Source organism: Lineus longissimus, chromosome 8 (assembly GCF_910592395.1).
Source record: "Lineus longissimus chromosome 8, tnLinLong1.2, whole genome shotgun sequence".
Classification (NCBI taxonomy): Eukaryota; Metazoa; Nemertea; class Pilidiophora; order Heteronemertea; family Lineidae; genus Lineus; species Lineus longissimus.
In genome coordinates, this window is record NC_088315.1 from 5,004,161 (window position 1) to 5,031,686 (window position 27,526).

Genomic DNA, 27,526 nt, shown 5'->3' on the forward strand with positions numbered 1-27,526 from the left:
TTTTTATCACGAATACCATGAAATTTAGCATTTTTCTTCTTTGCACCTTTTTCACCTTTACCCATAATGCATAATGCTCGTCTACTTCCGTCACCTGTTCAAGATGGCGTCCTCAGCATCTAATATGGCTGTCCATTATAGCCAAGGTTAATCCTACTGTGTCACGAAATGAATTAACTTTATCTTATAAGATCATAGCATACAATGCTAAATAATCCAGACATCTTAAATGCTCCTTTAATATCATAATTACTAATAATGACTGGATCCTGCCCTTACGAATATTGTCTTCTTACATCTAAGAATGGCCTCGCAGAATTTCTTGAATCGTGCGAAGCGGAAGAGCCAATTTCGTTAATGAAATATTGAATATGTGCTGATACGGGGTTTTAAGAAGGCAAAATATCAATTTGATTAAGATGTTACCCATTGTTACCCATTGTTACAACACACTGCGAACCCTTTTAACGTAATAAGTCGATTTTTCGACTCAAATGCGATTTTTCGCATCACTAAGATGCCATGAATGTCAGTGGTTATTCTGTCTCGAACCTGACCAATCAGTGTCCAGTATTACATTTGCTGCTGTCTATGTCAACAACAAATCGTCTGCGTAAATAAAAAAATTGGCAAAATCATTTACCTTCTGTGATATGTTTTAATATTTTGAAAAAAAAAGAACTAAATACGGCACAAATGTACATTTACATCAATCTGCGACACGGACGGATGTCCCTTCAGACTACCATTTGCACGGCCCAGTGGCCAAAATTAAATATATCATTGCCTTCACGTGTTTCAGTGTCATACACGGTGTAACAAATTAATCATTTGACACCGCGGACGACCATTTGTACAAATACCATCGGCATTAACGACCATGTTGTCTCCGGTGGACGTTTCTCGCCTTCCTAATCGCGAGAGCAGCAGATCCATCATGTTTTTAGGAGTTGTCAGACCGCATTGCCCAAAGTCAAGCGGCCCAACCTCGTAAATAGAGTGCATTTTCGTGGGATGTGAATGACATGCTTTGAGTTAATGTGTACACTACAATGTATAAAGGGTGTAAACCCTTATATGATAATCAGATATACCTCTGTAGGTTTTGATATAATCTGTCACCCACTCCTCAATCGTACATTTTAGTAATTTCTCATCTTTAACGTTTTCCTCTCCTTTTTCTCTTCAGGTTTCATCAATAAATCGTGTGTTAAGAAACTTAGCCAGTGAAAATCAAAAACAACTGGGACAAAGCTCAATGTACGATAAATTGGGACTATTAAACGGCCAGGCGTGGCCGCGGCCTAATCCGTGGTACGCACCGAACACTCACCCCGCCATGACGGGCCTCACAGCACATCATCCTCAATATCCACCACAGCCACAGCCTCCACCAATCTCACCCACGAAAAAAGGTAAGCGGTTATTTTCTTTTTTAGCAGAGCTTCGCATACTAAGTGTATGGTATTAGAGGCTCCATGGTCTTTAAGTTCTTGTATGGATTGAAGATGAGTACATTTTCCGTGTAAGTTTTCACTCAACATATGTATCCTCTACTCAGGTTATCAGTGCACCGTCACGAAAATCCGTATCGTCGCGCAACTTTTTGCACAAATACGCTGCAAAAAGCGAAACCTTTATATTTGTAATAACAGATGTCGCTGGTCAATATTTATAATACTATTTGGCAGACGGTTCAATCGCTAAGGTCTGTCTTAATTTGATCAGAGCGGAGAGTTTATCAAATCAGTGCTTCTCGGCGGTGGAGATCAAACGGCCAAAGCGAATCTCCGCGTTGGTAGAAATTCACGTCAAGACGCTCAAAATACGTTACTATGGATTCTGCGTTTTAATATAATTAGGAGTTGGTGAAGCTATTTGAATATCCTCGAAAAAAATCAATTCGTTGTCGTAAAAAATCGACGCGGCGATGAGGGAATTGGTCGCACTGTTCGAGTTTTGAGAGTGCTTGGAATTTTGAGCAAGATAAGATAGTTTGGAGAGTATTTGGAGTTTTTATATTCTTGTATCTCGAACGGGAGAAAATGACTTGCTTTCGCCTGACAAGCTACCTCACCGGTATTTCGATAAAAAACACCTCATTTGAAAACTGGTCTAAATTTGAATTAATGCAAAATAGTGAGCTGGGTCATAACAGGTTGAGAAAAGTTGTCCGAAAATCAAATTTTACGTGATGATGTTTGCCAAGGAAGAAGCAAGCCTGGTCTCCCTGCTTCTTTGCGGCGCCAGATGGCCACTTTTGTTGTAATGTCACTCCGATTATTTCACGGGGATCGCATCTCGCGAACACAGCATGAACAATGCATATGTATTTGGACAAGGGATTTTACCCTTTATGATTTGATATTTAACCGAGCGTCTCTTGAAATAATACTGCATGCAGTATTACTTTTGTAAACAAAGAATTGGTAAACAGTTTAACAAGGTATAGATGACTCGGATGTCAGATCATAACTTGTTTTCAAAATCAAGGTTTGGAGAAAGGGTTTTATTATGCTGCAGACAGAACACCTGTGACTTTCTTCCAACCAGTTCCAACATCATTGATTATATTTTCAGCGTTAGTAGAATGATTTCTTTTCAAAATTATTTTTTAAATCGTTGATACGTCCAAATATCCCCAACCATGCTCGCTGAGAACGCAGGCTAGCTGATAGGCCACATTGGGCATATGGGCATTTCCTTCCTTTGGCCGAAAAGGGTGTTCATGTTCGACATCATTTTCTACAAAATACGGCCAACAAAACCCAAACAGGACACAGCTTCCCGTGTAGTTTGTTCCAACTTTCTCAAACGTCTAAACTCTCCAGGGTACACATTCCATAAATAATGACCAACAAACGCCGTTTTGAATTCGAACAATTAAACTTTCTAGTTGATATCTTGGGTTAGTTCTTTTTTATAGTTGTCAGCAAACTTGAAATGGCGGCGAGTTAACTTAAAGTCCGCCGCTTCGACAATTTGAGCATTTCCCATTCTTCGGAATAATGATAATGAACTTGATGATAGAATCCCATGAATGTGATTCCCACAAATTACAGAGGAAAAATTTCACGGCACCGCCATCTTCTGTTGTAGGAAAGTCTGACCCTTAAATTTTGGGGGAGTGTCCTCCGCAAGATTAAAGGCACCGCTCGCTTCAAAATCACACGCTTAGTTCATAATTGTCACTCTGGATTAGACCAGAATGCTCCTCACCTGTTTACTTGGGGCGGTCAGTTATTATCGTCTGCTGAACCTTGCCCCAGGTCGCCAAACTTACTGCATCACAGTACACAAACATTGGAGTTCTGACTACATGAACGAGGTTCAGAAGATGGGAAATCTCGAATTGCATTAGTTGTACCTTTGATTTCGCCGATTCTGGTTTAATTTCTCCCCAATGAGAATCTCATCACGTTCTCTTGGGATGTTTGATTTGATTTTCATCTCGATTATCTTATTTTGATCCCAGTTGACTTCTGATCAAACTTCATCAGGTCATGGCGTGATCACGTCAATTATCGCGAGAACGAGAGCAGATTTTGTGCGCTGATATTTTCTTCTTTGGACATGCTTTATGTGATGTGAATTGTCTTTTCACGTCAGTCACTGAAAGAAATGGAAATAATAGTGTATGCTTGTCCCTTCAAGTTTTTTTAGAGATTTGTCACTTGTCACAAAATCATAATCTAAAACCGGTAAAATTTATTGCGAATAATTGCCTCAAAATGGCCGCCGACGATCGTAGTCACAAACCAATCACCGCTTTATTTCTTGTTGACATGCTCTCAGCTCGCGTCTGCCAGTCATCATGATGCCCCGCGAATATTTTTTAACGCTGAATCATTGCACTCTGTGAAAATCATCACCCTGGGAATTGGCTCAGGACTTATCACAATTGAATATTTCCACATTTAGACGAAATGACTTGGGTTGGTTCAAAAACCTTTTGTTGGAAACGTCGTCAGTATGTCTCGTTCGCCTTTTAAAAGCACCCATAATCCTTTCCAATAAATACCAAATAAAACAGCAGCTTAAAGGCCCGTACTTCAACACAGTACAAACCCGAAAACATGGGTTTTACTAGCTTTTCCTTTATCAACTTGAGCCTTGTGTTTCTTTAAGGAAAGAAGACAAAACATTGTGTTGTTAAATTGAAATTATCACTGCGACAAATAGACTTAGGGCATCTTCCGCAGACGATACCCAGGGCTGAAATACGAGGCACATAAAAACTGCTTCAAAAAGCAAGGCAGTCGTGATCTCAGGGCCGCAAGCGGGCGTCGCAGAAATGTTTTCGCTTCCCTTGATTCGAATAAAACCCGATTAATTTGACCCAAGGGAAACAGGGAATACCATATCCTGGTAAAATATTCCCGCCCTTGCAAAAGTTAACGAGTACCAAGCACCCGAAGGCTTTTGCCAGTGAACGTTATGAGGTCTGACCCGGGCGAGAGAGAACCCAGAAAAACATTCGCAGGCGCCTAATATCTCTGATCCTTCGGCGTGGATTTTGGCAAAATGCGTTTATAGGGTTTTCAGTCGCCGAACCCGTCATAAAAAACGGCTAGAAAAATATTTCTACATTTCGTCGCCGCTTTTAAAAAAGCGATTGTGAAAGGTTTCATGGCGAAGTTTTCCAATTTGATGAACTCGATGCCACGCCTGGAGCGATGCGTACTCCACTTGAATAATGCCGTACTTGGAAATGATGCTGGTTGGCGGATTGGTATTGAAGTGCTGGCTCAGTATGCGGAGATGAGACGCTATTGGTTGCTATATCACCACATTCTCAGACCATGTTGGTATCATTTTAATAACGTTTTTGTTGTTACAATTTTTATCATATTATAAATATATAAAGACCACATATTTAATTAGAATATATTCTGCAACTAGAGATAAATCAGACAAGATTTCACAAATGACAATGATAACGGACCGAGTCACCCTGATCTAGACAAACCAAATTAAATTTATTAAACACAATGTATGATTCACTAGAGTTGTATATCTTCAGGCGTTTCACGGCGATGATTTCAGAAATGTTTCCGACAATTTCTTTGGATGATTGACAACTGAAAAAGGCCCTCTTGAGCCTCATATCCTTATCATTGTAATCCCCTATAGGCCTTTTTTCGAGCTTGTTAACGGACCTGACAAGCTAGACACGTACTCGATTGACCAAAAAGATTAAAGATAACCCGACGCTTACACCTCTCCTCTCAACAATATTCAACATTATATCAAAGTATAAAATTGACTTACAAAGCTTGAAAGTATTATAGTGAAAGTTTAATTTAGCAGAAGGGCCCACATGATTTTGAACTATAACATTATGAGATCGTCGAGTACATACTTTTAATAATAAGCCCAAGTATAATGCATAATTTCGGATCATTTCCTTGGTCTAGTGCCCAGAAATTTATTTTGAAAAGAAGTGACCAACAATAAAATTGAGATCGTTATCATCTACTGATAACATTTAAATCCAATGGACTTGATTTTCTGCTCACTGCATTTCCATTGAGGCGCATGCGCGTTAAACTGTCGCATGCTCTTGCTTCAAAACATATTTGGACGTCGTAGCTACATATATTTTTGAATTCTCTGCAAGAAAATCAGCGAGGTAACCATTTTCAATAACTGAAATGAATAATTACACAACTTTGCAATCTGATTCACAGAGCATCGATCCGTATCTCAAACCAATATGGCCACCAAAGCGATCCGTTAATTGGCAACGACTCGATGGGAACGATGCAGTTGTTTGTAAAATGTGGCCCCGGGCGCAGTTTCCGCGACCGGAACGTGTTAACTCGACTAATAAGACAAAACGACACGATATTAGTCCGCACATCACCGTTTAGCTCGTCAACAAAGGGCGAGTCATTGGTGAGACAATGACTGACTCGGTGATCAGGACCTGCGCGATATTCTGTAAGCGACCCTGTAATTTAGACATCTAGCAACGATTGGCTTTGTTTTGAAATTGCCACGATTTGTTATATCAACATATGGGTTTTGGTTTTGACTGACACAGATACCGTACTTGGCTGTAGCATTACATAAATGTATATTATTGTCAGTAAGATCATTTCTAGTCCTGTTGTGCTAGACTAACTGGGCCAAATGTTGTCGGGCTGAAGCCTTGATACCATAGAATCCTTCTGTTGCAATATCATGGGCATAGAAAGTGACCAAGATCCTAACATATTTTGACTTTATTCTCTATGTCGACTCCAGCATTACAGTTTACCCCGCAATGCATGCATTGCATTCCTCTGAAAGTAGTGTTATGATTTCTATTTATGCAAAGCAGAGATGGCGTTGCCAGGGCCGAACCTTGCAGTGTGTCTCTCCCAATTGACAAAGAACATCTCCTTATTTCCCACAACTTTTGAATAAAAAAACAAATGCAAATACAGCTATCAATTCTCCACATGTTTTAAACAACCATTACACACCTAATCACAAAGATAAACGCGATTATGAGCTTCTGTAAGTTATATTACCCTGTTTAAAAACACTCCCAAAAATAAAAGTGTCCTAAATAGGGCCAGATTATACCCTAAGTCCCTGCTTTGAAGTCGGCATATTAAAACAAGCCCAATCTAAGAAGTTTTGTCCCGAACTTGTACTGTATTGAATCGCTAATGTCGGGGCCCTTTGCGTATTGGCGGTGACTTTGCAAGATTAAAAGCCCGACAAAGGACAAATTGCGAAGGCCGTATTCCCCCGATAGCTATAGTTCTATATAGTCCTACCGAATTTGTGTGATAATACCCACCCTCATTAGCGACGTATGGGACCCTGCGAGGGTGCCGAACGAAATTGAGCGTAAACGAAATAAAAAGGCCAAATCCCAAAGGTTTTGTCCAATTGTGAAACAAGGGAGGGCAAGCTTAGAACAATAAAAACAAGTTGTTGGGCCGCTTAAAACAATTGTCAGAATCACTTACAACAATGAGAACAATCGCTTGCAACAGTGAGCAGATTTACCACAAACAATGGCACTTCGTTAACAACGTGTAACAACGTTTGACGTGTGTTATCCTCGGAACAATTGGCTGATATTAATCAGATATTGTTTCCAACACTGCGTGGCAAAGTCTTATACCTTTTGGACAATGAAAGTGATTGGGATTTGTTAAAATTCACTCCTGTCGGTTCAGATCAAACGATTTCGTGTCATGAAGGTGTTGTTGCTAACCAGCAGGCGTTAAACTACTGGTCACATAACCGCGCCAAGCAAGAGATTATTTGGAGACAATATTTTCTTTCCTTTTTGCTTGGTTTACGGTGTTTAATGTTTGACCCTCCCACCAAATTAGTAAATCAGCGAACTGATTTCTTCAATCAAGTTGTCATTTAGTGCAGAGGATTACAAATATGTTCTTAACTAAGTTTGTTAACAAATCTTTACATGTACTGAGATGTTTACTTGATTGGAAAAGACTTATCAAAACCAAAAATCCACAGTCATACATGAATCTCAACTCACGAACCACCTCTTCGTCCATGCCAGAAAACCGGCCCGTCCAAATAACTTCTCTTTTCCAAGTAACTTTAGCATCGACACTGCAGACTAGCGCCTTTTAAAAACCCGCATCGCCACGAGCGCCGAATCCACGCATGTCGCAAAAGGATGAGAGCAAAACTTCAAAGCGACTTAAGGGGCAACACCCCTGTTCTTGCCTCCCATCGTGACGTAAGCCAGTATCAACTCAGGCCAGCCGTATGGTGCGAACTTTGTCCCGCACACGCCCGAGTACGGAAACATCTTCGCCGGTCTCTTCGGAGATGCCGACTTTAGCCAAGGGGAGCTTTGGCGTGGCTGACACAGAAGACTTCGACTTCTGTCGAGGAAGACCGATCATTTTTGGATCCGTCCTCGGGTGATGTCGGTTTTGTCGGTGTTTGAAACATTTCTCCCAATGGAGTCACTGTGTGTGATGAAGTATATTTCTTTGCTGCCGCAGTTAGCGGAAATAAAAATCTATTTTAATGACTTGTCTTGTTTCACGTGAAGAGTTATGGTAATGCCAATGTACAGAAACTCTTATTAGCCTACAACCCAGCAAAGAGCAACCATGAACCTACAGTGCTGGTTCTTGGTGTCTGTAACCAGTAACCACATCATCTAATCTCGAATCCAACATGGTGCCACCACGTGACTGCCTTACCCAATCAAGTGTCAGTATAGCCGAAATGAAAAGTCATGGTGTCATTTACACACATTCTTAGTTAATTGGGTGGGGAGAACACGATGATTCAATTACTCGCCGAAATCACCCAGCAATTGATTCGCGGACCCACGTAGTTGACCACTAAGGTAACCATCCTTGGTCCGTGTATCTGGAGGCGCTTCGAGCCAAGATAAAACGCACCGCATGCCAGGACGACCAAACCTGTTTTTTCCATGTCATCTCCCACACACAATATCACAGGATGGATGTACCATAACCCCTAATTAGGCTCCAAAGCCTGTAATCATGGAAAACATTCCGCCATCTTGGATCACAAATGTTGAGTGAATCTAAGACATTTTCCATGGCCACCGGGATGACACCCCATGCGCGCCTGGACGGGGTCTCCTAATAGCTACACGGCTAAAGAACTGTATTATTTTCCCCGCCACGGGGTGCAGTTTTTCTCATTCAAAGGTTTCCTCCTCGTTAAATTAATCTGTATTAACGAGTTGTGTCTCTTTTTACCCCGTGAGTGGCCGGGTTCTCGCCCTGGGCGCACCGCCCTCTCAAAGGCAGACGACAGTACTGGCTCAGGTAAACACAGCGCAAAGGACCATGGGATCAATTAGAGCTGTTCATGGCGTCCCGACAATGTATCTCGTGATATTATCAAGTTGACTGGCGATTGCTACACTTTTAGTTAACTTTGACAAATGTATCATAACCCATTAGAGCCAAAATACATAATTGCGTATTGTCCTGAACTTCGACAAAATGTCATTGTCTTTGATAAATTGACATGAATTAATCAAATTTTAGTGAAAAACTTCCCTTAGGGATCGTCTTTTGACTCCCATAAACTTCACATGGTCATCCAATGCTTGTCATCCGATGGCAAAATGCAACCTAATATTACTGGATTATCATTTTATATTCCAACTCGTATTACTACCGGTATCTTTTTCTTGACTATAGACTGAACCGGGAGATTGAGATTTGAAAACTTTCAAATATAAAAAAAGTCGTTCCTAAAGAAAACCTTTAACTATTGGCTCATTATAATTGGGTAAGGGTGAACACAGCTCTCAAGAAGAGGGGCCCGAGGCAACGTATAATCCTCAGTCCTGCATGTGTTCAGTAGCCAGATATAAAGCGGCTGGGACAGTTATTTTCCACGCCGCGTTTGATGGGGCGATGCGTCTAAAAGATAGACGCCATTGTTGTCTCTTCTATAGCTGTATCATTGCCATGACGGAAGTCTAGCAAAATTATCTTGAGTGGATCAGATTTAGTTGTTGGTCGGCAAAACTTGGCAGGTGTCGCAAAAATTGGCGGGGAAATTTGGGCGAAAGTGGACAAATGCTGTCAGATCAAATCAAGATGGCCGCCAAATGGAGCGAGTAAATTTGCCAAGATTTGAGGGCGCTGTCACTCAGAGAACTTACATACGTCTTTATGTTCACAGGTGTCCAAAACACCTCTTAAACCCAGTTAAAGACCCTTCGACAATTTATCCAACTTGAAAATTACTGGGGTCATTAGGCTCGAATATTCTTTTCATACCTTTAGCAAATATTTTCAATTGTATGTAGTTGGTAAGCCATTCATTCTATTGACTTTTAACGTGTCCGGACACTTCAAATTAACTAAGTATTTGTAGATTGCGCCCTTAATGCTATCTTGATTAGCTTGTCAAGAGGTCTGGTCGTGCCTTTGCCATACCGACAAAGCGGGCTGAAGATTACCTTCTTCGGTAGAAACTATTTCAGTGCAACCGGAAGTCGTCTGTAGTTGGCGTTTTTGGAACGTCCTACATATTCAATTTCTTGTCGTTCCCCCACATCATGCAGTTGTGATACCTCTGTATTTTGATACCTTTCCAGCTGACCTTCGTTGGAGGTCTGATCATATTTGTTCTAACCTACTCACGCTTTGAACAAGACACCCACACCATCGACCTCCATCCAACCCTCCCACAGCTCGCTCACAGTGGGAAATCCTCCACTTGGTGCCTGGTCATTCCGTCCCCGTAATGACCAACACAGCATCTTAATCCCTTCATCCTTTGTCTTATAGACCCTGATTTGTATTGCTGACAAAGATGATACTTATTTTGCTCATTTCGAGACGGATTCTCATCGATTTTGTCCACGATTACGCGCTTGATTAAAGGGTGCAAGCGTGGTATGACACGGTAGAGTACAGGAGTGATCGAGGGCGTGGGGGATAAGATGATGGCAAACGGGTCACAAATGATTAAATCAAACCCCCATCCCTCACAAGTTTTAAAAACCCCTTAGCTATGCTGCAAAAAATGAAAACTGAATCTCTACCGTAAGTGGTTTCACACATGCGCAGTTTCATCAATTACGACAGGCACCTTAATGGATGATACTTTTTTACCGATTTAACTCCATTAAGAGGTGACGTTTATAAAACACCTAGAAACCAAAATCGGTAAATTCAAACTCAAGACAGCTTTCCAAAGCCTTTGTGCATTTCTTCTTATAAATATGCTGAAATTTCCGCAGGTTTGGTGTGAAACACACTTCGGCAATTAAGGTGTTGTCTCTTCTTCAGTGAGTAAAGTAACCAATTAACGCTCAGGGGGAATTTTCTGCGCGCCTGCTCTTGTGAGCAGACGAGAGATCCGTGTCAACATTATTGAAGAGCAATATCGCCCGGGGTGATGAACCAGCAAAATTAAGTGTACTCCAGGGCCGAATTAGAGCCTCTTTGCTCCCGGCAGTTTATTGGGTTTATACCCTCGACATATGTTTATTATTGTCCTGGTCACACTTTACTCCAAGCAGACGATGTTCCGGATGGTGGGGCGCGCGCAATTGCGTCATCACTTCGTGCCTCTCGACAGAAACCCTACGCCGAGTTTCACGCGTTTTCGACCAAGAAGATGATCATGGCAATCAAAGTAATGAAGCCGGCGATTTGGTTAACTTAACCGAAAGTGCCAATTGGTTGTTCTTCAATGAAGCACATGTAGCCTTTTTCCGGTTGCGTACGCCTCCACAGGTTCGACCAATTGGTCGCGTCATGTTCGTGTCAGTTTCAATCGAAGTGTACACTTTTGAAACACCAATTACTCCACCTATGCGGCAGCAATTAAAAGAAGATGGCATGCTCATTTGATCGTTTGTCCTACTTAATCGACCGTATTTCATTAGTAAATTGTCCTGCTTTTCTTCGATGGAGGAGAATGAGCAATTCCTTTACTTCTGCTACACCGGAAGGAAAGCAAGGGACAACATGGCGTCCAGATTTGAAGGATTCGTCACTTCCCTGCATTCAGAACAAACTGGTGCGAGCGAAACCAACTTCAGATTTGTCTCCTTTGCAAATAGAGAGATAAAAGGCCCTGTCATCAAATCTTGTTCATCTCTTCCGCAGAAATGGAAATATTGGCGACATTCTGTTCTGCAAATACACCAAATATCTGATGATGTCGCGACATTACAGAGAGCTCTGTCTCTCTTCGCGATCATGCCACAACCCTAAGTATTTATCTTGTATGAAATATGGCATTTCATCAAACATTTAGGGCAATATACGATTGGCTTTTCAAACAGCTTTCACCTGGTTTGTTGACGCGAGATCATGGTGACAGGATCCAATAACCCAACGCAAGCATCAGCCTTCCACATCAAAACCTTCTGTGTTGAACGAACGTGGCCCGTGATCGCTGGACCGAGAGGAAGCTAGCCTAAACCGCCATCTTGGTTCACCTAGCTCAAGCTTATGGCGTTGACGCTTTGTGCAAAACCGTGGCACTGTTCAGACGACACTCAATGCCATTGCCATAGGATATCTCATCCCTACCAAAATTTCAGTGAGTTTGTTGTGTATATGTTTCTTCAGGATAGTCTTTAGCATTCCATTTGATTTTTTTCGATACCAAATCTTGGTTCACCTTTTGTATTTATCGGACTCTGACGTCACACTTCTGCGCATTGTTACAAGCGGTTTGTAACGAATTGTGTTGATTTTTGTGAATTACGCTTAATGTCTCCCGTATCAAAACAACATGTTACTATCTACTACGATATTTTTAATGCGAATCAAGCCTATGACGTCACATTATCAACCGTCATTGTTGGTATGGTCCGAGGGCATCGTGTTGCTTTCATTTGTGTAAGCGACCCGGGGCAGTATCGTCTGGGATTTGTTGTTTCTGTAGTAAACTCGAGTAACAAGCACAATGCACAACATTTTTCAAAGTACGCCAAGCGGAAGACTGCGATGTTCAAGTAAATTGTTTGTTCTCCGGGGCTTCGTTTTGCGTCATTGTTTCTGGCGTAAGCGACGTAAACATTCCCTGAGCAGACGAGAATGATGCAAATGCATTCTGCAACCGAAAGCATCGTTTGTATTTCATAAAAAAGAAAATGTCAAAGGACGAGAAAGAATTTCATTGGTCATAACCAAAGCCGCATTTGTAGGCAGGCATCGATCTCTATATCATCATTGCGCAGGGTTGTCCGCGCTCCCCACCGCATCCATCGTTCTCCATATGACATCCATGTCCACGGCAATAATATTCCGTACGGGTTACCATGTTTTCATTAGTTCTCAGCCAACGTTAACATATTCCTCTTTACCCTGATCCATTGCTTGTCGATTTGTTTTGCCCCGGGGGCGAGCCTGGTCTGCCATTCGGTGACATCCACGGCAATCGGAAAGCATTTCTCATGGCGGCGGCCAATATAATCTATTGACACTAATCGATGCGGTGCAGCCAGATGAGAGCAGCCGGAGAATTCATAAAATTTGGGTGACAAACTGCACGGAATGATGCTGGGTGGAAAAGGTCGACCAACGTAGAAAAACACACACACACACATATATATATAGCAGACTTGCATCGAGAAGGAGATCACACTGAACTTTTGCTGAAATAATCCCGGTCGGCAAATGGCTGAACTAAGTGCACCTCATGACCTGACAAGCTACGTTTTACCTCTGCCTCATTTTCCCATGCTCATTATTTTTCATAACCGTATACCGAATTCAAAGCAAAACAAAAAAGGACAAAGCACACCAATATTCAACCATTTGATCATAATATGATGGACAATTCAATGAATCGGCGTTACTGAAATGATATAAATTGATGCAATTATTTTTTCAACACAGATCTACCGCAGACCGCCAACCGAAGCTGAGCTACCTTTTATGAAAACCCGGGCTGAGTTCCGGCGCTTAGCTGCCAGTTTGTTTACTGTACACATGCCCGGAGCAAAATAGTCCACGTCAGGCTAACCGATGTTTTGATGTTGCAACTGTACAAATGTTCCCCAGTGCAAATTAATGTCCCGATATTTGAGATGGTCAACAGAGGATTGCTCTGCTGCTGAAACTAGAGGGGTCAGTTGGTACCCTGGGTCATGGAATGCAAAGCACCATTGTGGCTAACCAGCTTTGCTGTAATTTTTTGCTGATAAAATGCTGTAAATATTTGGCTTTTATCCTCAGAAAACAGGGATGCTAAATGCTGTTGACGATGGCTGCTGGATTCCTTTCATTCATCAGATTACTGGAAGGATTCGTACGATGCTTTGAACCGTCACTTTGGCGCCCCGTCAATGTAGGCTGGTCGCGGCGCCTTCCCTCTGTAAATGTACAGCAGACCTATGTCCTTTGACTGCAGTCAAGAGAATGCACGCCGAGAACTTAGCTGATGATGATTTCATACCCTGCATTTTACTGCTGAACGCGCCAAAAGGCCATGATTAGGAATTCACACCAAGTGAGACATTCGCCCAAATTACAGAGAAAATCACAAGCAGTCATCCATCGAACTATCACTTCAAAGGACAAAAGCGAAAGAACTTTAGCACTCGACCAATAATATGCTACTAACGATCTCGGAGATATATCTCATAAAGGCATGAAAGCCACCAAAAGGAATCACAGAGACAAAGCATTTAATGAGCTGGCCATCGGCCGCCATATTGCCAGCCAATAATTTATTTCCCAGCATCCATTGTCCGATTTGTGATCGTCGTGAAATATTGAGTCGACTCACTTTTGCTTACACCAATTCTAACCTCTGGCACTTGTATTAATTCTCATTTCCATGAAAGGTTCCATGGGTGTGTGTGGAAAACCCCTGGAGTCAACCGGAAAAGCGATTTGAGGGCTACTTTATTAATTTCCACTATTTACCCGAGTCGTCATAATCCCCTGTCCAAGGCAAACGGTTGGTTTCCATGAGACTTTCAACCAATTGTTTGTGAGATTTGCATGGGTTAAGGAAAAAACTTTGGCACTACAAGTAAACATGAAGCATTCTTGTTTCCAAGTGACCAGGGCGATTCTGTGCAATATTTTCTACCGAATTCAACAGTTCTAAAGTGCTTTCATCTCTCAAAAATGACTGGATTCAAGCAACAGTAAGCATTTTCGCGCCAGCGAATCTCCTTGAATCGTGAGAACGCATCTTATCCTTACTTCTCTGTATCTTTAATAATGATATAAAGGCGATGTTTACATCAACTCCCCTGGTAACGAATCTCGAAAAAATGAACACTGCAGTGTTATTTAAGGTATGAATCGATAACCACCATCCCCAAATTTTTGAAAAATTCTTACAAAGGAAGTCACGCCTCTTTCTGTGGGAATTTCAAACTTCATTTGATTCAAATTTCAAATTGTGCAGGTGTAATGACCCCCTGAGTCGATTTTTTTTGAGACGCCAAGGAACTGTTCTGGGGAATGCCCAAACTCGATTCATAAAGGTTCCAAGACGTTTCAACTTTTTTTCAACACATTCTAACCAAATTCTAAAATTTACAAATTGTTCAGATAATAAAGCTACATGGATGCGCTCGAACAAGTTAAACAGGACTCCCCAAGTTGAAATTGTTCGCATAGGATTCGCACACCAGGGTTGGATCGAAGGTCGAGCTCACCCCTACCTCATAACGCTGCGACCCCGCCTCTTGCCCGAGGCTAGCTCCATAGAGGCTCGCCAGTCCGGGTTTCTACGGAGGCGACCCGAACTCATGACTCAGCCCAACCTTTCATTTGGTTCTAGCTCTATTCAGAATCAAAGTGCGATGAAGCTGTATTCGAATGTAATGGCGTCATCTTCACGACCAAACATGTCTCAGCGTATGCGAAACTCAGAAAACAGATTAGTTCTGATCAACTGAAAACTTGGGCAAAAACCACCTCTTCTAATGTTCAGTTACCATGCAGTGACAATAATATGTTTGACAACTTATGTCCTTGTCGTGGCTTTTCACGTACTCCGTCTTGGGACGGCCGTCTCTATGCGGACGTGTATAGAAGTCCGCGGTCTTGAGAAGATTGTGCTTTATATCAATCCGGCCTTTTATCTAGGGAAACACTTCAAAATTTATTGGATTTCGGGCCATTGCCCCTTTAAAGGTTAAGGTGAAATACTGGTAAGAGGATCGACTCACCATATTGAGTGCGGTGACGCACTGCTACCTACCCAGCTCGAGATGCTATGATCTTGTCATTAACGTTCGATGCGCTTAATTAGAGGAGGCATCGGGCTCTAACAGCCAAGATGGCCTCTGTGGCACCATGGTTCCGCAGTATGAATATCAGTTTAATTTACCGATCATAGATCTCCGATCGTCTGAAGTGAAAGTTGTTAGGGTTTTGAGAGGCGTTAAGCTGAGCTCATTGTCTCTTTGAGTAGACTGTGGTGATTAACTATTGCAATTATGGCGTTAACCCCTACCGCGGTTCCAATGCGTTTAACACCAGTGTCACCTTTCGGTGGTCTCAGGCACTACCCCTCGATGGCGTCTCGTCTTTAAGAAACTCAATAACATGTCATGAACTTGAAGAAGCCTAATAACTCGCCAACTTTCTGTGGGCGTTTCGAAGATATTACATCTCCCTATGGTCCTGACCTGGGGCTTAAGAAACCTTTAAAACAAAATCATTCGCGTGTGAATGGAGGTCGTTTCCCTCCACTCCGCCTTTGGTCATCTCGGCAAAAATATAATTTGATCCTCTTCTAGCGTGATCTGAGTTTTAATTAACTTGTATTTTGTCCTTCTTAAGTTGTATTGACTGTTAATTAGTTTGAATTTGATATTTAATCTTGCTTTGTCTCGACTTTTGACTCTTCATCCGGATGGGATGTCGCAAATTCGAGATCCCCGGGGCCAAATCTATGGTTTCTTTACCCATTGGGATACGTCCTCCCCAAGGTTTCGTTTTGTGAAATAGATTCACATTAGTAATAGTTTATCCTTTGTGAGATATTTGAGTGGGCATGAAATATCATAGTTGGTTTCCCAATTTTGGAACATGAAAATATTTCGACATTGATAACACAAATGATAATTTTCCTTTCTGTATCTGTCAAATTGTTGCTCACGATAGTACAAAAAGGTCAATCAGTATCATCATTGAGCATTTTGTATTTGTTCTGCTGATCTGGCACAAAATCTATAGCCACCAATTCGTTTACAATCGTCTGCTGTCAAGAACACGTGACGAGGTGTCAGAAATGTGAAGATGAGCCCAAATGATAACCTGGATCATGACATGCGCATGACTCGGCAAATCAGATCACTTCCGGTCTGTAACGGAACGTCTCCCATGGTCAGCGTTATGAAAAGAGTTATGGGATTCTGAGTCGTCGATTCGTATTTCTGGTGGACTGGTGGTTGCTGATATCTGTTGGTCAGTGTCCTTGCGCAGCGGACGGAAAATTGTAGGAAATTAACCGGAAGTGGATAGTTCTGTCACGTGATGAATCGTCTGACCATGCATGTCATCTCGTCCCCACGAGATTTGGGATATTTATGGTGGTGATGATTGCGCTGAATTGGAAGAACGTCTGCTTTTGTGTAGGTGACAGATTGACTTCTGTTCTATTATTGATATTGTAAGAAATACAAACCCTTGGGCTCGTGTTAATATCACGAATTTGATTTATCACAAAAAGAGAAAGGTCTATAGGCTAACTCACTTAAAAAATAAAATATAAGGAGGCTACTGTACGAAAAAAATGAATGAAAAAGAGGCTGCTTTATACTTTATGTACTATTCTAGGCAATGTTGCTGAACAGGGGATTCTGAAACATATTGACACTCTTGGAGTACTACTTAAGGAAAATTTCCTAAGGATAACATTTTAAACTAAAGGTACCTGCCTACTTTCTTCTCCAGTCTATTTCTATCTTTTTTTTCGAAACACCTCTCAAAGAAAAAAGGTATTGCAGATTTGATCTTGAGTTTCGATCCCAGGTAAACTAAAAGTGACAGTATCGGAGTGAATTATCGAACGATTTCTTCAGTTTTTCTCAAAGGATTTAATGTTGGTGTAACCCCGTCGCGTCACAGCACGTCACAACTGTCATTCACCGCTCACCTGGGGCAACGTCAACACTAATTAAACCATCGTCTTAATTAACGTCAACATTTTAATTGGATGTATTCTAGAACACGTTAGGAGTAAACTCTTCAGGCTATTCTGCTCGAAGGTGGAGTATGCTGTGGGTGTTTTTTTGCATAAACTCCACTTGTCTGTCGTGATGTGTTGCAGCTAGGCATCCTCTGGCGAAAGTTAAACCGCGCTGTTGCTAAATTCAAATCGCTTTGAGGAAGCTGGGCGTCTGAGATGTGAGACACTAGTTGGAAGAAGCTCGAAGGTTAAAGCCCTTCTCAGTCGCTTTTTCTCAATAATGATTAAAGAAAAGTTTTTTCTTGTCAATGACATACCATAGACCTGAAAACTTAGCTTCTGCAACAAGAGCGTTCCATAGATCAGAAGACGGTAATTGTTCTTTTAGAACTGTTCTTGCTACTATTATTTGTGAAGGATTCTTAAAAACTGAAACTTTGTCAGAAAAGGTTAATATTCCCATGCAGCCCTGTCATCACGTCAATAGCTCTTGTATAAATCCCAATAGTCGGCGATCAATTCCAATAGTTCCTTCTTTGTGCCAATTTCACGGATTTCACCCTTCATTATGCACACGCCTGATATCGAAAATAAGACCCAACTAATCGATGTGTTAGCATTCAACTTGATTCGGCAAGTTGGCAGTTTTTCTGTCCTGGCTTCGCTGTCATGGTGTGGGAAATTGACGGTGTTTGACTCCGCAGGGGGTAGCGGGAATTTAACGTGTTCGTTTTGGGCAAATTGTAGTTTTTATGCCAGATTTACGACTCAATCAGCTGTGGGATCAGAAAAGCTGGCTCCGTGTACAAAAACGACAAGTTGACAGATGATTGTCAATTGTTTGTTATTTCGGCAAGGTCTTACCCATTGGTGATTGGCCTGTGACTGCTCACGCGCACACTTCTGAAACCTGTACCGGGATACCAAGACTGCGGTCATTATGCCACTGACGAACAATTCTTAATTTTGTTTAAAGCGTGGTGCTCAAGATTGGACCTTCGAGCGCTATCCCTTCCCTCAGCAGTGAGCATATCGCGCATCGCCCGAGGTCAGGATTGCTCACAGCATCACAACGCTCGCGGACAAAGCCTGCGCAGCGATACCAGTCACTCAATCCACTTACGCACAATATCACGGAGCAAACAAACCCATTTGATCCACTAAAACCTCTGCAGACTCCTTCATCTTTTGTTGATGTTAACACGTTTACAAATTTTCACTGAAATCTCGACCTTTGAAACGATAATTGGCCGAAGATTGCCTCAAAACTCAATTGGTAATTTAATCGGCCCTACACTTTGCGCATCCACTCTCGGCAGTGATGTCACATAAGGTTGGCAAAATATAAACCACTCACTTTTGAGTGATTCTCGTAATCTTGTTGCAACATCCAAAGATGGGGTTTAACTCGTTGTGCAGGAGCATGTTCGGGAAATTCCGTGATCGAAGTGTCTTCTACTCGGCTTCGGGAGTTTTCGGCAAAGGCGACAAATTTACATTTGGTTAAATTTTGCGAATCATAGAGTGATATTACCATAACTCTCTCGTAGCTAAAAAATTATTATGTCGATTCTCAATGAAAATTTTCCGAAATGCCAGAACCTGGCTCTTTATTCACAGTTTGCAGTCTCTATCGCGAATTCGAGTGTGCTGCAGTTGCTGCCGCGGCTGACTCTGACATCACGATCGATACCAGAGTCTATGACAACGGATGACATCTAGGAGAACGGAGATGAACAAACTTGCTACCTTCTGTTGTTGCTTTCATCTGATTTCGTTCCTCTGTCTTTGTGTTTTGCTGCTATTTGTGCGATGGTGCAAAAGGTAAACAAAGCACTTTTGTATTTCAGAGCAATGGAGAAAACTGGTGTCAGCTTTATTTTGAAGTAATTTTGTGTTTCAGGAATCAGACACCACATCCATCTTGCATTTGTTGCCAAAGGAAGAAGATGGAGGAATTTGTCGTCTGCTTTATTTTGTATTGTTTACGTCACTTCCGTCAACGTTCGTCTGCATGTTGTTTTCATACGTCATATCCGTTTTGTATTGCAGAGAGCGACGGTCACAGTAGTGCAGACTCACACAGCGGGGACACACCGAATGGCAATGAAAGCGAAGAGCAGATGAGAATACGTTTAAAAAGAAAGCTTCAGCGAAATCGGACGTCGTTCACAAATGCACAAATTGAGGCTTTAGAAAAAGGTAGGCCTTGGAAAGCAAGCAGCTGACGTTCTTGTTCAGAGACTTGAAATTATTTGTAGACTCAACTCATTAAGGTCTGGATGTAAAAGAAATCTAATCAAAATCTTAAATACTGTATCCAACTTTCGACTGTCCCCTTAAGCGGTATTTGTAAACTCTTTCGGCAATGATTTTCGAAGTGTTGGCAAACTAAAAAATGATCTTAACTGCTCCATTCTGGCAAATATCAGTTTCAGTCTGTAGTGGGTTAAAAGCCTTCACAAGGACACATACATGTACCTTTATGATTTCCGTCCACAATTCCGATATACCGGAAGTGGACTAGATCCGCATGTAGGCACATGCGCATTGAACAAAATCACGAGGAAACTTGTGAAATTCACTGGCACCAGAATAACCAATATAACAATGTTACCTTGTGTGTCTAACAATTCTCATTTTTCTTTCTTCATTTTTTCCTTCCTCACCATAACACCGAAGCAACATCAGCGTTGCTTTCCATAGCTTACTTTAACAATTTGTAGATTTGTTTCGCCAGTGTTGTGTTTTGGTCAAAGTCCGTTGATATTTTGGTGTTCTGCCGATTCGTATATACTAGCCGTGGCAGAGGGGTAGTGTCACTCTTGGCACGTTTTGAAATTTAAGGGGAGAAGCCCACCACATAACCTGCTCATGGTGCCAACGATGAAAAAGGAGAGATGCTTCATTTGACGTCATTGACACGTGACAAAATGATCATGGCTTTGTAGTCCCTTGTATCAATAGCCCTCCTTTATCGTCTTTTGGAACACAGGCTGGCGAAACATGTCTCTTATTATGTGTTTGTGTGGTTTGATGCTTAACTTTCTTGCTCCTTGGATTCTCTGGAAAGTGAAATGGTCAAGTGATGCCATGAATGTGGTGACTGACGTCTTGACAGAAAGTTCCCAACTGACTTCAATTTTGAATTATTTTTGAAAGCGCTGTAAATTTTGTTTTCTTCTTCTACTTTTAGAATTTGAAAGAACACATTACCCAGACGTCTTCGCGCGTGAAAGATTAGCACAAAAAATAGACTTACCAGAAGCTAGAATACAGGTAAGGATTCAACTTCCGTTTTCTGCAGAACCCTGTCTCTGAAACTTCAGGTGACTGCTTTGTCATGGGTAACTTTCAAAAAATATGCCTTTTCCTTCTTTCATGGTGCTTCCGGCCGTCATATTTTCAAGCTTGTTAATTTCATCAAAAATCTCATTAAGGGGAAGGGAATCCTTTGGTAAGCCAGGTAATGCATCCTTAATTCCCTGAATGAATTCCAACAATACCAATACAAGCCAAATATTGCCAAACCACCCTAACGATACATGCGAGTACACGCCAATAATGCATTGCGTACACACCAATAGAAAATGGTATTCATCCCCTATCTGAGAAAGATGAGCTGTAGGCTTTCGCAGGCGATCCTATAATGTTAGTTTAATTAACGTGAGGCCAGCGCAAGATGACGACGGATGGAAATAAATCTACTAATAATCTCTTGGTCGCTATTATCAGGATCTGTACCCCTTTCCTCCATGTAATCTAGTGAAAACTGAAATATGACGGAGGCAATTTTGAGGAATTTCTCGGGATCTCCTATCTTTCTGCTTGGGCTGGCTTACTGAGATGGATCGTATGAATAATACATGCCTGATTTAGCTTGATAATTATCAACGGGCTACTGTCGCCTCTATTCCCCAGTGTGTACGTGGTCGCGTGTACGAGCTTTCCCACAATATGGCGACAATATGTACGGTTTCATCGTAACGACAACCTAGTATAATAATGTTGTATCAATAATTTTGTTGCCACGGACATAGGCACCCAAAGGAATTATGATCTAAATATAGTCTTTCCTTATTTGTAAAATCTGTCAATAAAGTTATGTCAAAGGAAAGATGACTTTAAAATTCTTTGAAGGAGATGAGATCAAAATTTGCTGTTTCGCAACAGATGTTTTCAAAGCCAAGTGACTAATTTTTGCATTCCTTCTGCTTACTTCCAGGTTTGGTTTAGTAACAGACGAGCAAAATGGCGGCGGGAGGAGAAGCTCCGGAACCAAAGACGAGATGCAGCCAATGGAGGCAGTCGCATTCCCATCAACAGTAGTTTTCCCAACAGCATGTATCCGTCTATTCACCAGCCCATAGCAACAATGGGAGAAACATACAGGTGAGTCACGTGATTCGTCACACTACTGTCATGTGACTTTTGTGTCATGACGTCACTAGAAGAAGTTGCGATTACTGACGAGTTTTAGTCAGCCTTTACAGTAATTTCAACTACAGATTATGAAATGTTCTGAAGGACTTGGGTTTTGTTACGTGATTGGGAGGTTTGGAAGTTTACGATGAACTTAAACAAACATGAGCAGAAATGTGGAAAATCTCTTCATTTCAAAACAATCCCACCAGAACGCTTCAGCCATATTTAAATCGTCAAATGCTGAACCATTTCGTCAGACCTCATTGTTTATCAATCGGATTAGTGACGGAACATAAATCAGGCCGTTTCAAGACATTGTTTTCCCATACTATAATGCGTGACTAATTTCCTCCACGAAATGGTCATCTAAAGTCCTTTTTCTTCGCTTTGCAGCATGGCCCCAGTGGCAAATTATAGTCTGTCCAATAGCATCCCTCCCAACCCAGCTTGTCTGCAATCGACGAATTCACCATCATCATATTCATGTATGTTACCAGGAGGATATACAGGTAATTAACACTTTAATTAAGAACCAGTATAGCTGGATATATATATAAATAGAAAAACCTCATAATATGTAAAATCTACCTCTTTAGAAGTAACCAAGTCTACGATGATATCCCAGTTGTTTGTGAAAGAAATATTGTGAGTGTTACGAAAATTTGATTGAAACGAAACAGAAAGTAACATCTCATCGTTTGGTTGGCGGTCAGAAGATGTAAATTCAGTCCAAGCTGGCCTTGCCAAGTGTATGTCAGACAATAGAATCCAATGGAATTCGCTCTCCTTTCCTTTTCCTTTATTCAAACAGCTTACTTAACCATCTTTGCTTGTTTCAGGAACAGCTAGAAGCTATGACCCCCTCAGCTTGAGTAGTTACTCCCGGCCCACCTGTAACCCCCACGCAGCAGCAAGCATGCAGAGTCACATGACGCATCAAGCAAATGGCGCTTCAACCGGTATGATGGCCTGGGTACTTATTCGATCTTTCCGCTTACCTTTAATATACCTCCTACTCACATAAATAAGTCTTAAATATCTTGCGCTTTGAGCCTGGTTGTTCAAAACAAAATTTGTCACCACCGCTGGCGTTAACTTAACTTAACTTAACGTTATCTCCTTCAGTAAAGTCCTTAGAATAAAAGCCAACTTATTTTTACACCAGCATTAGTGACAAACCTTGTTTTGAACAACCGAGCCCAGTTGTAATGTATCCCTTGATATCAAGGACTAATTGGTCCCTAGCTTTTGTCTAGAGTAACTGGCTCATTAACAGAATAACATTGGTAATATGTCACAAATTCGTTGATGAAGGAGTCTAAAACTTACCTTCAAATGAAATTTTAAGTTGGGAGTTGATCGTCAAGTTGGACACAGTTAGCTTTATAAACAATATTGGGCAATCTGTCCTACAATTTTTACTCTCTCTTCCAGTTTCAATCATTCTTATCGCGCAAATTAGGAAAAGAGCCAGTATATGTTTTTCAACCTTTCCATCTTTATCTTTCCAGGCTTAATATCACCGGGCGTCTCCGTACCAGTACAAGTCCCAGGAGGTGGATCAGCTCAGGACGTCGCCCAAGCACACATGGCCTCGCACATGGCCTCACAGTATTGGTCCAGGATACAGTGACCTTTGACCATGTTTGGTGACCTTGAACACTAAAAGTCCCGGATGAAGCGAAAAGGCATCATTGGGTGACGTTTGAAATGAACTCTTTTTGTGCAATTGGCATGGGAATTCGATTTGAAGGAAGGAACATTATCGATGTGAAACTGGTTAGTTCACGAGTGACAATTCGGGAGGATGACGTCATTTTGGTACTAGGGTGTCAAGCCATGACAAGACAATTCAGGGATGGATAAATGGACCTAATTAATGGGCACATTTACATATCAGAATCCAAACTTTTGTTGAAGATGTGTCAGACGTTGTCTGAGTAAACTCAGATTGGTATAAAGACTATAAAAAGACAATATTAGGCTCAAATGTGCTTTAAGGATTCAAAGAGCCAAAAAGACAATTTTCAATGACCAGCATTGTTCAATGCATGTAAATTAGTATAGTACATTTCATAGTGGTAGTCACGTGTCTATAGTAGTTACTATTCATATGAAGAAGCTTATTGTATATTTGTTTTGTAATGTTGAAAGTACTGTTGGTTTCGTGAAGACGACATGGTAGGCTTACAGCTGTCTCAGTCTCCGACAGCAGAGTTCTTTCTCCCGTTTTGGAGAATTAGCCCAGCATCTGGTACATTTTTCTAATTTCTCAACCATGACAATGTGAAATGGACCCAATCTTGCCAATCTTTTGGTCTGATTTTCATTATCTGCATCTATTCAAGTCTAAACCTTAATCTTGTAAATAAAACAAGTGAATATTGCATAATATGAAATTCTCGCGAGATCTCAAAAATTCTCACGTCACCTTGCGAACTATCAAGAGATTTCGTTATAATTTCATCATAGAAATACACTGTTCTTGGCAAAATACTTTTCAAAATACAGTGCTTAGAAATCTCACCAAATCTCTTGATATCTCGTAGGATGTCGAGAAATATGGAGAGTCGCTGGAAATAGACATTCACCCACAGCCGTGGTCCATAGGTTCAGGGACAAATCAACAAAATGCTCAGCATCCTTATCTACAAAAGCAAATAACAAAGCGTAAATCATTCACTGCAGACGAGTTTGTGACGTCCTCAACTGAATTCGACTGCTGGGAATACCAAACATTGCTGCATTTATTTATCGCTAACTTGTGTACTATTTATTAAAAATCTATAAAAATTATCAGTGGTTTCGGGGACAAATTTGTTGGTACTTCTGTTCATATGAGGACGTCACAGTCTCCACATATGGAAAAAAAGCGATTGTAGCTTGTTACGCAATGCCATTTCTCATTTATGCATCAGAAGGATAAAAGAGTCAACATCTGTTCAGTCTGACAGTGACTGTTTTGTCACTTTTGGTGATGGGGGGAGGTCACGCTTTTTAGCTATGAACACCACTAATTCTTCTGACGACAGAAACTAATTTCCATTTCAAAACCAGCTCGCATTTGAAGTTTTGCCCAGATCTTGCCGTATAAGGACACTTCATGCAACATGATGTATAAGTCTATCTGATAGTTTAACCTCTATTTTGATAGCTCATGTTCTATTTGTTAGCCAAATGACTATTTTTCTCCTTTTTTCTCTCAGACACTGATAGCAGTAATTTTATCGTGATTTATTTATTTGTGTGTTTTACGTTATCCAAGAGAATACTCGACTTTTTCACTTTTAGTGATGAAGATTTAGCAAACTAGACCAGGATATGGATAGGTAAAACGACTGTTCAGCATTGTCTCAAATCCGATGAAGATAGCAGCCTCCGGTCATCCAGCCGTAGATCACACTCAAGTTCGGTTAGTTTTGGGTGTGTATCGACGGTTGAATGACTGAGCGTAGAGCGACTAAAAACACTTGTGTTTGCGATATTAGTTTGCAAAGATTAGAAACTGTCTACTTACTACAGTTGTATGGTCTTGTAGTATGCATAGCTATTTTGGACCGGATAGGCCAGTTCTCGTCTTGAAAAGAAATCTCAATTCACTTTTGTAAACCCATCCAAGATGGCCGAACATCGAACTTTTGTTAGACTTCGTGTGTGTGCTTTTTAGTTACGTAATCTCAACGTCACGGTGCAATACTAAAAAATATGTATAACTGTACTTAAAGTAGTTTTGGATTAAGTTAACTTTGGAAGGCTAATGTACTCTCTGGTGAGCAATGATACAGGAGAAGGCGCCAGGAAGGTCGGGGAAACGAAAGACCATATTTTGGTTGGTACAAATCAAATTGACCGAAAAAGCCATTTAGCTGCATGAAGTAAATAACAGACTCCATTTTGAATTGCCCTTCTATTTCATGAAAACCGCCCCCTCCTATTTTGGAGTCCTGGCGCTGCACATTCGTTACTCGAAACTATTGGTCATGGTCATCTTTTTTCCATGGTGAGGTTTTAAAACGAAAATCTTGCATTCTCAGATTCCACAAGTCTTGCCTCCCAATCTTATTGCTTTCTAATTCTAATGCAATTGGTTGCCAAAAGTATGTATTTTAACAAATGTCCGTTGTATTTCTATGAAAGGAATCTGTTGCAAAACGGTTATAGAAATGGGGAGTTTTGAACGGCCCAGTAAAACCATAATACGGGAATAAGCTCTCATTAAAAAATCAAATCAGTTTCGAGGACACCATACAGTGGCAAAGCACTCAATTAATGTTTATCCTACGAATGTCATCACCATTATCACTTTTCCAGATGTATTGTATAAAACAATCTAAAACACTCAATCAACCACTGCTACGGTAGGCATGGAAGATTCCGTAGTGTTCGTCACATAACATTTCATTCATAGCACTGTTTCGATTCCTTTGTCTGGTTCACTACATGGCTGAGCTACAAGCACAAAGTAATCCCCGGTCTTATTCTCACATTGAGTCATCTAAAAACATGGGTTACTCAACCAATCATGTATTCCAGATACCATAAGACTTCTGACAACGGCTTTAGCTATGGGAGGGGATTGGGGGGCGAACTTTCGTACATAAATGTATTGCCAATACTCAAATGTAAACAAGTCACGTACTCCCTAACCTTGTTCCAACAGTTATTTCATAATGCTTCACATGAATATTGCATAATAAGTCAACCTCTGACGATGAGGTTGCTATCAGAAGTTGTTACTTCTATCGTCTGCCAAACCGGACGTCAGCGCAATGCAACATTGGTGCAACATTGGATGACGTATCTCATTACGCATTGCGTTGATATCTCGGCGGAGTTCTACAAAGCTCTCAAAGATCTACATTATTCAACAGTACGTTTTTCATAGCTGTGAGCCAAAATAATTAAATAAAAATTGTGTATCGCAACATAATGTCAATAAAATTCTATCGAATAATCTAAATAACATTATACGTTCATTTTGTCTATTTCCAACGATACTGGCTGTTTCGGGGAGGGAACTCTATCATCCCCTCCCTGGAGTTCCTCATGTACCTGAGACACCATCAGGTGCCTTCTGGCTTTGGCAGCTTCTGTTGCACTGTACTCTCCAAGTAAGCCTTGGAGTTCCTCCTGTCCTTGGGAGATCATCAAGACCCCTCTGTCAGCCTCTGGGGGAGCCAATCCATCACCCTAGTAAGGCTACGAGTAGCTCAGGTACCACGGACACCATCAGGACGTTCTACTGTTGGTAGAAATTCTATCTCGCAGAACTCTTGAAGACCAGCCCGAGTATCCTTTGGTTGTGAACCCGATTCCACTCTCTACCCATACTTGAGCAGGCATCCCTACACAAGTCCAAGTCCATACCCTTTTGTCATTTGTGGAGCCTCTCACTGTGGTTTTGAAGGAAGGCCCAAGCACTCTTACTAGGCAACTCCAGTAGCCTAATCAGGCAACCTTCTTGGTGTATTCATGTACCTGAAGGTCCTCATATACG

At 41.3% G+C, this 27,526-nt stretch overlaps 1 protein-coding gene across 12 annotated transcripts in view; it reads left to right on the forward strand.

The window, feature by feature from the left end:
• Positions 1-26,992, forward strand: part of LOC135492361 (paired box protein Pax-6-like) — a 129,794-nt gene extending 102,802 nt beyond the window's left edge. For 9 of the 12 annotated variants that reach the window (XM_064778779.1, XM_064778784.1, XM_064778786.1 and 6 more), the window contains 7 exons: positions 1,190-1,415; positions 19,657-19,806; positions 20,801-20,883; positions 21,830-21,996; positions 22,423-22,538; positions 22,869-22,988; positions 23,541-26,992. In XM_064778779.1, coding sequence (XP_064634849.1) covers positions 1,190-1,415; positions 19,657-19,806; positions 20,801-20,883; positions 21,830-21,996; positions 22,423-22,538; positions 22,869-22,988; positions 23,541-23,662 — 984 coding nt within the window. In that variant the 3' untranslated portion in view covers positions 23,663-26,992. Of the gene's footprint in view, positions 1-1,189; positions 1,416-19,656; positions 19,807-20,800; positions 20,884-21,829; positions 21,997-22,422; positions 22,539-22,868; positions 23,003-23,540 lie in introns of all 12 variants that reach the window. The other 3 variants (XM_064778787.1, XM_064778788.1, XM_064778790.1) reach the window with 3 other exon arrangements.
• The last annotated feature ends 534 nt before the right edge of the window (positions 26,993-27,526 follow it).